At 35.2% G+C, this 11,819-nt stretch overlaps 1 protein-coding gene across 4 annotated transcripts; it reads left to right on the top strand.

Moving 5' to 3' along the window:
- The first annotated feature begins 809 nt into the window (after positions 1–809).
- On the top strand, positions 810–4,681 carry LOC116111765 (auxin transporter-like protein 2). 4 transcript variants are annotated; one of them, XM_031397909.1, is made up of 10 exons: positions 1,028–1,286; positions 1,542–1,733; positions 1,817–2,002; positions 2,101–2,213; positions 2,311–2,494; positions 2,587–2,684; positions 3,212–3,419; positions 3,506–3,763; positions 4,283–4,492; positions 4,576–4,681. In XM_031397909.1, the coding sequence occupies exons 2-9, from the start codon at positions 1,560–1,562 to the stop codon at positions 4,490–4,492; spliced, it is 1,431 nt and encodes a 476-aa protein (XP_031253769.1). In that variant the 5' UTR covers positions 1,028–1,286; positions 1,542–1,559; the 3' UTR covers positions 4,576–4,681. The 4 variants fall into 4 exon arrangements, with proteins under 4 accessions (XP_031253767.1, XP_031253769.1, XP_031253766.1 ...); XM_031397907.1 differs by lacking the exon at positions 1,028–1,286 and adding an exon at positions 810–945 and having other exon boundaries at positions 4,283–4,681; XM_031397906.1 differs by having other exon boundaries at positions 4,283–4,681.
- The last annotated feature ends 7,138 nt before the right edge of the window (positions 4,682–11,819 follow it).

Genomic DNA, 11,819 nt, shown 5'->3' with positions numbered 1-11,819 from the left:
TAAAAATTTAATGCAGATAGTTAAAAAAGGATTGGGATCTTCAAAATTAGTTACAAATATTTTGTTTTGTTATTTTGAGAAGTATTTTTGAATCATTATTGTTAAGTTGAATTGGGTTATTATTACGAGGTAGATTTAAAAATTAACAAAAAAAAAAAAAAAAACCCTATGTTTGTTAATTTAGTTAAACATCCTCAAATCTCAATAATGAAAAGTTTATAAATTGATACAAACACCCCTATCCACCCATAGTTGCTAGATTTCGTCCACCATTGCCATAATCTGGTTTCATTACCCACGACCGACCAGATCTAGCCAGTCATGAGCCGCTATGGCTTTTTTCGGCTAGATCCACCACGGATTTGGCCAAAAAAATGTCAGATTTATGACTGAATCTAGCTGTTGACGACCAAAGATATAGTCTTCGTTGACGGACAACGATGGCCATATATTAGTCATCATTGATAGCTAGATGTGGCCGATCTGACTTTTTTGGTCAGATTAGTGCATTAACAGTCATATCTAGTCGGTAGTACGTTAGATTTCGGCCACCTTCTGATGGTGGTTGTCGGAATCTGACAAATATGAATAGATAAGAGTGTTTTTATCAATTTATAAAAAAAAAATTTGTTAGAGGTGCTTAGTTAAATTAACAAACCTATAAGGTTTAAAATGGTTTGAATATTATATTATATGATTCTTAGAATAGGAAAAGAAACTTGCAATTTCTTTCATGATAGGAATATAGTATTTTTAGAAAAAAGGAAACAAACGCAGACCCCGGTCTTTTTATACAGTCCAGTACAGTAAAACAAACAGAACAGAAAAATATAAAGAAAAAGAAAGAAAGAAAAAGAAAATAGAGTATTTAAACAAAGCAAGTACAGTGATAGATCATAGAGGCTCAAGGATCTCTATAGCTGTTAACAGAAACAGAGTCTCAGTGTAAGTATAATAACCAAGTTAAATAAAGCATGCAGGCAAAAACCAAAAACCAAAAATATAACATTGTTTTGTTTAATTGTTTTCTTTGTTTCTGAAAACACTTCTTCTGTTTTCCCCCTCAGGTGCTTTTTAATTTTTTGGCCTGTTGTCAGATCTTGTTGTTGTGTTTAATCTTGTTGTTAAAGAGGAGAATTTAAGAGGGGGGAGTCATTTAAGATTGCGAGGAGTACTTTTTCTTGTAAGCTTTTAATGGTTTTCTGAAACTCTTTTTGAGTCTCAAATAAAACCGAAAGAGCTGAGCTAAACGGGTGGCAATATTTTCTGGATTGTTGCTTTAAAAGGTAAAGCTAGATAATCCCTTCTGTGTCTCTTTCCTTAGAAGGAGAGTTAGAGAAGCAAAGTGGTCACACATTTGTCGTGAAAAGAGTATATTTTAACCTTCACTTTCTTTTATACATCACAAGCAACACACAAGCCTAATTCATAATATACACTGTTGAGAGGATAAGTTTCTAAGGTTTGAGTTTTGATTGATTTTGATTTCTGGGTTTGTTTTAAGTGTCTGTTTTTTTAATAAGTTTTGCCATGTGTTGCAGATCTATATATTCAAGCAAATGTTATCACTGAAACAAGCAGAGGAAGACATGGTCACCAGCTTTAACGAGAATGATCAACATGAAGAGAAAGATGAAGAAATTATGGAAGATCACTCAAAGTTTGGCCTCAAAAGTTTTCTTTGGCATGGCGGTTCTGTATATGATGCCTGGTTTAGCTGTGCCTCAAACCAGGTACTTAACACTTCTTTATCATTTCAACTAGTTTTAGCTTTAAAAATATTGTTGTTTATTATTTTTTTTTTGGGTGGTTGCAGGTTGCTCAGGTTTTGTTGACTCTTCCCTACTCTTTCTCTCAACTGGGAATGCTATCAGGCATTATATTGCAGATATTTTACGGTATTCTAGGAAGCTGGACGGCTTATCTTATCAGTGTTCTTTATGTCGAGTACCGAAGCCGAAAGGAGAAAGAGAATGTCAGCTTCAAGAACCACGTCATACAGGTTAGTTTTTCAAGAACAATCACCACAACATTTTCATAAAATAAAAACACTGTTTTCTAAATTCAATTTCCTATCACTTGTTTTGTCAAAACCTGCAGTGGTTTGAAGTGCTGGATGGTCTTCTGGGTCCGTACTGGAAAGCTGCTGGATTAGCCTTCAATTGTACTTTTCTCCTCTTTGGATCTGTCATCCAGCTTATAGCTTGTGCAAGGTAAAATTTTTATTAACATTTTTAATTTATGCCATTATGTGTTCTTTACTTCAACTTCATCTATTGAATTGTGGTAAATTTCTTGATGTGATTCCAGTAATATATACTACATAAATGACAACTTAGATAAGAGGACATGGACTTATATCTTTGGAGCTTGTTGTGCCACCACTGTGTTCATCCCCTCATTTCACAACTACAGAATTTGGTCTTTTCTTGGCCTTGGTATGACCACCTACACAGCCTGGTATTTGACCATTGCAGCCCTTGTTCATGGCCAGGTAAATTGATTCAACTGCCCTGATGCTTTCTTGGTGTCTTCTTTGCTTCTCGGCCGTCGGATTTGACCCCTTTTTCTTTTACTTTTTTGCAGACTGATGGTGTAACTCACTCAGGCCCATCTAAATTGGTTTTGTATTTCACAGGCGCCACCAATATACTTTACACTTTTGGTGGACATGCCGTCACCGTGTAAGTAAACAATAATATTTTTTATTGTTGAAATTTGAACAAAACTTTTTGGATAGACTCATTAGTATCAGAAAATGGTTTCCATCTGTATAGCAAATGCCAAAGAGTCGATTTCTCGTTTGACATATTTTGGTGCCTCAGATTAGTCAGTCATATGCTTTATTTTGTGTGTGTGTGGTGCTGTATACAAAAAGTCCTGCTGTTACGTGGATTTTAAAATTTTAGTCAATTGACTTCCGGCGAGTCATATACAAAAAATTACCACTTATCTTCATGATTTTAGATGGTTTTTATCCTTGTTACTCCAGAGGGTGGTCCTCATTTCCTCTGCTACTTTACTTGAAGATTTTCCTCTTTTTTCAGAGGATCTTGATTGTGTTCCCTTACTAAAAAGTGGTCTCCATATGGATGCCCCACAATATTCATTTTGGTCCCAGATTTTCGAAAGTAAATAAATGGCTGTGAGTGAATGTTGACTAGTAATTATTATGTGTAGAAATAAGTAATTTATGATCTTAATGTTACAGAGAAATTATGCACGCTATGTGGAAGCCTCAGAAATTCAAGTACATATATCTCCTTGCCACCCTTTATGTGTTTACCCTAACCATTCCATCAGCTGCTGCTGTTTACTGGGCATTTGGTGACCAGCTCCTCACCCATTCCAATGCATTCTCACTGCTTCCACGCAGTGGATGGCGTGATGCTGCAGTTATCCTGATGCTAATTCACCAGGTTTGCTCATAATGTCAAAAGTCACCGACATTCATATTTATATGTAGCCTACACGGAAATATAATCTTGGCTTATGTATTTTGCAGTTTATAACATTTGGGTTTGCGTGTACTCCATTATATTTTGTGTGGGAGAAAGTGCTGGGAATGCATGACACAAAGAGCATATTTTTGAGGGCACTTGCCCGGTTACCTGTGGTGATACCTATATGGTTCTTGGCCATTATATTTCCTTTCTTTGGTCCTATTAACTCTGCTGTGGGGGCTCTTTTGGTCAGCTTCACCGTCTACATCATTCCTGCTTTAGCCCATATGCTCACTTACAGATCAGCCTCTGCTCGAAAGGTATATAACTGGTCCCATATTTCTACCCAATATACATACCATACTGCCCTTTGTCTAATGCGTTCTGGTCTTTGATATACTTAATCACTGCATTATCGGTCACATTGCTTTACAGTTAGGGCATCTTCTGTTCCATGTTTTACAGGATTGTACAAATCAAGTTGTTTTACGGATATGATTCTAGCTAGTTTCATATTGTAGGACTTGTACTCTCAATATCACTCAGTTCTAGGCCCACTAGTGAGTTTAATGCTTGAAAATACAAATTTATGAACCAAAGATAAGGTTGGTGGCATCTCCTTGTCAGTTTTCTGCTATTTTCATAAATTATACTCCTTTACTAACCACATCCCAGAAGTAGCTGGCAGCCCAACCTACTTATCTTAATTCTTTATATCAACTAGATGTAAACCCTTTTTCACCCATCACCATGATTGCCATTAAAGGCATAAATATAAGTACCTTAAATTCTGTTATATCAGTGAAACAAGTTGACACATTTTGGTCTTGTCTAAGCAGAATGCAGAAGAGAAGCTTCCCTTCTTCCTCCCAAGTTGGACAGCCGTGTATGTGGTGAACGCATTTGTGGTCGTATGGGTATTTGTCGTTGGCTTCGGATTAGGCGGGTGGGCTAGCATGACCAATTTCATCAAACAAGTCGACACATTTGGACTTTTTGCCAAGTGCTATCAGTGCCCGCCCCCAACGCCTGCAACAACACATCACTGAGTATGGTTCTAAACTTTGTTGAACCTGAAATCTTCCCAAATTTCCACCACAGCATTCTTACATTCTCTCTTGTATATAAACAGGGAAGCTTCACCATCTCCCCGTATATGTAGGTTGCTGTATTTTGCCCTCTTTTGTTCTTTGGTTCAACATTTATATAAAAATTACTAGATGATTTTGAATGGTGAATTAGTGATGTTCTTTTTTGTATTCAAGCAAAGTTTATATTTACAAAATCTCCAATTCTAGAACCATTACTTTGTGCTATGATTTTATTAAGTTTTGCCTATAATTTTTCCATCTTGATTATAAGAAAACTCAAATGAGCCAACCTCAAGTAGTTGGGTGGTCAAGGAGGTTTGCTTCCTTCTTAAGTTTTTGGATTCAAACCTTGGGCCGATTTATCATAATAACATATAAGTTGTCCCGACACCCCGGTTATGAAAGAAAAATCTCAAATGGGCAACTGGGCACATGGGTTAAACTTAAAAGATTGGACTGGCTTCTGCTAGGCTCTTTGCATGTGAGCCCACATGAATCCAAAACAGATAATTACACTTAATAATCCAAATTAAACCACGTCCTTTGACTAATAATTGGGATTCTCCCTTCCACATGAATCCATTACTCTTATGCTTGTCTTCTTGCTCAATCATACCCTCTTTTACATCACTTTGACTAGTCAAATTATATTTTAATTAATTTATTTGTTTTTATACTTGGGATGAAGGTAAATTTTTCCAATATGGCATATATGAAGAGTACAAAGTCCTTTTGTCCCCAATAAGATTGTATAAATCTTGTTTGCTTTTGCATAGCTTTTTAAACAAACAACTTTAGAAAAAGTAATTTTAAGGTAAAAGCACTTTGTTAAGATAAAGAGAGTATAAGCATCACATGTTTTCATATAGTCAATGCCTTTTCATTGTAAAGCATGTTGATTCATGTATAAAATAAAAGATGTATACATAAAAGCTTAGAGAAAAGTGACTTTCATTTTAGTTGTAAAGAAGACACTATAGCTCTATCTCCCCGGATAGTTATCATATATCAATTCATTTCACTTTATTCCTTATCGGCTTTATCATAATCAAATTTCAAGCCTTGGTTTGATAAACTATACTACACTTACAATCTAATCTTATAATCCCGACATAACAGCTCGCAATTGATTTCTGATGAATTTTTCCATCTGATCAATTATGAACTACCACGTCGAGATTGTAAGAGAGAGTTTACAAAATTAAATTATGAGTCAATCTTTATTGTGACTTAATTTATAGCACTTGAATGTCTATCACTTCAATTCTCTTATCTTTGATTTCTTTTCGTGCTGTCATATAAGTTTTTCTCTCTTTTTAGGTTGGGCTGTGAACCCACAAATTTCAGTTCATGCTTGGGTTTGGGCTTTTCCACTAACATTTTATTCATAATATTTTCTTGACACACTCTATCAAATTCTGAACACAATCCTTCGCTAAACAAGTAAAATCTGAGTAATGCATGTGATACAATAAATAATATTCTCCATTCCATTCTGGGTTTGGATCATGCTTAGAGAAACCTTTAAAAAAAAAACCGAAGATCCTAGCCTGAAATGTGCTAGTTCTAAGGAGTATTCATCAAAGAGCAGAAACTAGATTCAACATGACTCATAATTTTAACCACGTAGACCTTAAGATCGAGTTTTCATACACTAATATGAGACTCGGTTACAGAGTACTAAAATGGCTCCATGGCAAGCTTAGTGAAGACACTAACAGATTTTGGTAAATCATTCTCCAACTTTGAAGCCTCAATCAGCACACTCTCCATGCAGTCTTCTTCTTTCTTGGCCATTGCTTGCAAGTTCACCATCAAACTCTCAAGCCTACTCTTCTCCATTCTATGATTTTCAGCCTTTATCTTTAGCCCTTTTATTTCAAGTTGTGATAACTTAAGCTCAATCATAACATCAGTTAACTCCACCAACCTTCTCCTCAGTGGTATCACATTGTACCCTACATTTTGCAACTCCTCCATCGTTTGCCAAAGTCTTTTAGCCCTGACCCAAAAATCCACATCTTGTAAAGAATGAATTTCTTTCACGGTTTCTTCAAAAATCTGATCCCATGTAGATATTAACCTCTCTCGTGTTAGTTCAGAGCAGTTTCGAAGCTGATAAAAATGTGGATTTTGAGGTATTCCATTCAAGATTCTAGTAACCGTTGTCAATGGTAAAGGCGAGTTTTTCACTGGTTCTTTATTTGCTTCAACCCTTGTTGCGTTCCTTTGCTTGACCTCAACTGAAGATGAAGAATCAACATAGTCTGATTTTGTCTGAGATGATGACAGTACTGATGAAGAACTAAAGGCCGGTGCTGGTGCAACATTTGTGAGTACACAGCTGGGAGATGCAGTTGTACTGATAGCGGCTGTGCTACTATTATTAAAACTAAAAGGAGACGACTGATTTGCCGGAGCTTGTGTCGACACCGGGGGGGATTCACTTCGAGACAGTTGTTGACGTATACGAGAAAATTTTTTAATTTTTTGTTTGCTACTTTTAGTGCAAAAAACTCTACTGTTATCCCCGGCTGAAACATGGTTGCCATTATTATATTAGAGAACGAGAGAGAAGACTTACAACATAGAATTGAGTAAAGCTCAAAGTGATACATACACAACATATATTTACTTACTAGATGTTGAAGTATTGATACTTAAAACATACTCGTGTGACTGAAGGAGAGTAGAAATTCTTACCAGTAGGTGTTGAACCGAAACACCAAGGGTCGAGGGGTGCTGAAATAGTACTTGTCATGGCTGTTTTTTAAGTGGATGAGTAATTAACAGGTGACGATCCAAAGGGGAAGCAAAAACAGTTAACATATTTGTGAGTGATCGAGATTAGAAATACAGATACTTACCAGGTACTGAAGCAGAACTCCGAATGGTGAAGGGTGATGGTGGAACTGTTGTCGAGGCAGCTAATTAAGAAGAGAATGAAGCTTAATTATGTCTATGTATATATATATATATATAAATTTGTGTGTGAGAGTAAGCAGATATACTTACCAATGCTAGATGATGATACAAAGAAAGAGGATCCTGACTCTGCCGTCATGGGTGGAAAGTGGAAGAGAGCTGAATCAGGGACGCCAAAGGGAAAAGATTGGAAGTAAAGAAGCTAATTTCTGTTTCCTTCTTGCTGAAGTATAATTTGCGTAGTGAATAAGTAGAAGAACCTTTAATTTAAAGTGTGTTTAAATACTTGCAAGGTTTGGAAGCTGAATCAGGGGCGCCAAAGGGGAAAGATGAAGTCTTTTGCCATGGCCAGAAGAAAAGAACCTTTAATTTCTATTTCCTTCTTACTTAAGTATAATTAACATTTAAAATTGATGAAAGACCAAGTTTGACCAGTGTAATTATAAGTTTGCCCATGATTTATTTGCCAAGATAAAAATGGAAGACCAAGTTTGACCAGTGTAATTACAAATTTGCCCATGATTTAATTTTCAAGATCAAAATGTTAATTGCTCAACCAGTTTCCCAAACACATTTGCATAAGTTCATTGCAAGGACATTTCTTTAAAACAGAAACCTAATAAGATACCAAAAATTATTAAAATATATACTATATTTAAAATTTGTGTTATAATGTAGTTAATATTTATGCTAAATTATATTAAACATTTTTTTAAAAAGTTTATTGAACATTTATGTTAAAGTATATTAATTTTTTTGTTAAATTATATTTATAATTTTGTAAAATATATTAAATTTTACCCCGTAGAAGTTATATTTAAAATATATAAATTTTTATAATATTATTAAATTTCAATTTTTTTTTTAATTTTAATACTCTTTTTAATAGGAATATCTTTGTAATTGAATTTTGGTAAAAATATTTAATATTTTCTTTAATAAAATATCTTTGTCAAACCCTAAGAGGTTGGTCTAGTTGTAAAAAATGTTTGTTTTTTTCATTGACTTCCTGATTCAAACCGCCTTAAGACCACCGGCCAGGCGGCCACCTACCATAATTTGTGGTTTACCTTAAAATATTAGGCTTGTAAGGTGTTCAATGGGCCCCGAGAATTAGTTAAGGTGCACGTAAGCTGGCCTGGACACACCGGTCATTAAAAAAAAAAAAATCTTTGTCAAAATTTTAAATATATTAACTTTAATTTTGTTCAATAATTTTCAATACGAAAATTTTAAATATATTAAATTTGATAATTAAACATAAAATATTTTCACAAAAAATTTTGAGAGGTCAAGGGTTTGAGTCTTTTATGTGCCAATTTAACTAATGTCAAGTGTAAGGGGGTGTAAGTGGCTATTTCCGAACTTTCTCGGTGTATTAACCCACTAATTAACTACTGCCATTTGGAAAGACCCTAAATACTAAGGGTGCATTTGGTTGAAGGTAATGTTGGATTACTGAGGTAAGGTCATCTTATATTACTTGATTATCACGATTGGTTGTCAAGTAATATAAAATTTCGATAATCTTCAAAAACCAATAGTAGTTACTGTTGATAATATTGGAAGTAATCTGATTACCTCCATTTTTAAAATCAATTTACATTAATCTACCATTGCAATTTTACTCTTGTTTAATTAAGTTTTTGAACAATAATATTCTTATATTTAAAACAAATTGCAGACTATCACCGCCACCCAACCACCACCATCGGCCACTACCGGGAGATGTCGATATGGTCGCTTCCAGCCATATTGATGGCCGAAAATGGTCAGATGGCTATAGATTTGGCAGGAAATGGCCAGATCTATTGTAGCCATTTCTGGTTAGATCCGTTAATGGCCAAATCTATCAGCAACTCTAGGTGGCGGAAGGCGGTGCCCAGTTGTGGTGGCTGGCGGTCGGCAATGGCTTGGGGTGGGTCGGGGTGATTTTGTTACAAATTAAAGTTTTATATAAGTTGGGGTGTTTTAGCTAAATCTGAAATGTTGGGGGTTAAAAAAATTATTCAAAAATTAATAATAAAAATGATATTATATTAATATTTAAAAATGAGGGCAATTTAGTAATTTAAATAACATACCCACCAATTTATTCCAACTAACCAAACACATTTCCCTAAATATTTCCAATAATCTTCAAGATAATCTAACTTTCCATTTATATAACATTCCTAGTAATCTAACATTCCCTGAACTAAACGCACCTTAAGGGAGAATAAAATTTCAATCCTAAGTTGGGGACAACAATTTCGAAAACTATATTTAGTCCCTGCAGTTAACAAATGTTTGAGTAAATGTGATGGGAAAAGGAGAATTAGAGTAATTTCAATATTTTTTTTTTAAAAGTAAAGGCTCCATTTGATACACTTTTCTGAATAATATTATATTTTGAATAGGATAGGATAAGATTTAATCAAATATGATAGTATTTTAAGAATGTGTTTAGTACATTTTTGGAAAACATTTTCTGAAAATATTTAGATTATTTTAACCCCTTACATTTGTTAATTTACTAAACACCCCTCCACAATAAAGTTTATAAATTAACAAAAACACCCCTACCAACCTAACTGATTGTCGGCAGCCGGCCACCATTGTTGGACGGTGCCCAGAAGTCACTGGAATGGCGCACGACTGGTTGTATCTGGCTGTTCGTGCGCCGATCTGGCCGTTTTTGGCCAAATCCAACGTGGATCTGGTCGGAAACGGCCAGATCTACAGCCAAAGATCTGGCTGTTAATGATGGTCATATCTTGGCTATCGTTTGGCCATCAACGCTGGCCAAGATATGACATTTGTTAACGGCCAGATCTTTGGCAGTAGATCTGGTCGTTTTCGGCTAGATCCATGGTGGATCTGGTTAGAAACAGATAGATCGACCCATAATCGACCAGATCTAGCCACTCCTGTGTCGTTCTGACGTGTCGGCTGGTGGTCGATGTTGGTTACTAGCGAGCGACTGTTGCTTAGGTGGGTGAAGGTGTTTTTGTTAATTTATAAACTTTTATTGAGAAAGGTAATTGTTAAATGTTTTGAGTTGAATAGAATATGATTGGATTTTGAACAATATTAAAATAAACACGTTTTTTATTTTTTAGGATAGAATAGTGTTGGAAAAGTTAAACAAACAGGGAGAAAATTAAAACCAAAAGTTGGGATTTGTAAAGATATCGTGATCGAATTGGGGTTTTATGTGCATTATGAAATTAGTGCACAATCTAAAAATCTGAATTTGGATTCAAAATTTATTTATTTTTAAATATAAAACATACAAATATTATTTGATACTAAATTTCAAATGCATTCTCCGTGATGCTGCAGTTGCCCTAATGCTAATTATCCAGGTTTGCTCAGCCCCAACATCACATTTATACGTAGCCTAATTAGTAATTAAGCAATTAATTTGTCACAAAAATTCAATTTTGGGCATCAGACAGGTTGGAGTTCTTATTGATTTTCTTTCATTGCATAGGCAATACCGATCCGCTTTAGTAAATCATATGGACATCTCTTTTCCATTTCTATTTATAAATTAGTTCATATATTTGCTTCGTGTGTTTGTAGGAGGAATTCAATCATTTCAATCTGGGGATACGAGCTAAATAACTGCGGTAATATCCTAACATTATTGGATGTAGTTGCTAAAGAAATGCACGATTGTTTTAAAATTGAAAGAAGTGATTGTTTAATAAGCCCTACGCACCTGCTGCCACAAATTTCCTTTGTATTTTCAAATTTTTCTGATGGTGTTTCCCTCTTGAAATTTGGGTTGTGATGTGAATTATGTGTTAGAATCTGTAATTGTGGTTTGTTGACTTGGGTTTTGAAATGATTTATGGGGAGAGTCAATGGTTTTTGTTTGAGTGGTTATGGTTGCAGTGAGTGGCTTTGAATTGGGTTTCTTTGTTGTTTTGTTTGTGAAATTTGTGTAGTTGTGGTTTGTTTGATTGAGTTTTGAAAAGAGTTTCCCTCTTTCAAATTTGAAAAATACTACATCCACGACCACTTCTCATAGACTTCGTCTCACAATCCTGATGTATTTAACTCCTAATTGGCCAACTTGTAATAGGTCTCACCTGATACATTACGGTTGACTAATTGTGAACTGTCACATCAAGGTTGTGAGAGAAAGTTTGTAAAAAAAAGTTGTGAGTGCAACATTACTCTTGAAATTTAGAGACAGTGTTGCGTGGGCTGTGCAGGGGACCAGTTGAAGGATTCTGGGCATGGAGTGGGGAGTTGCTTGGCATGGTGAGGAAGAAGGGTGGGGTTCAAGGGAGGGTGAGGGTATTAAGATCATTCATCTATTCAATGTGAAAACTAACGGAAAGTGACTAACGGCAGGGGGCGTGAGTAA

This window comes from Pistacia vera, unplaced genomic scaffold (assembly GCF_008641045.1).
Source record: "Pistacia vera cultivar Batoury unplaced genomic scaffold, PisVer_v2 Contig65, whole genome shotgun sequence".
NCBI classification, from domain to species: domain Eukaryota; kingdom Viridiplantae; phylum Streptophyta; class Magnoliopsida; order Sapindales; family Anacardiaceae; genus Pistacia; species Pistacia vera.
The sequence above is the reverse complement of the archived record's forward strand: the minus strand, read 5'-3'. Positions and strand labels throughout refer to the sequence as shown.

Excerpts from the sequence above, each read along its gene's own strand:
- LOC116111765 (XM_031397907.1), top strand. The coding sequence starts at position 1,560 with ATGTTATCACTGAAACAAGCAGAGGAAGACATGGTCACCAGCTTTAAC. Across the intron at positions 1,734-1,816 it reads TTAGCTGTGCCTCAAACCAG|GTTGCTCAGGTTTTGTTGAC; the intron begins GTACTTAACACT and ends GGGTGGTTGCAG. Across the intron at positions 2,495-2,586 it reads CAGCCCTTGTTCATGGCCAG|ACTGATGGTGTAACTCACTC; the intron begins GTAAATTGATTC and ends ACTTTTTTGCAG.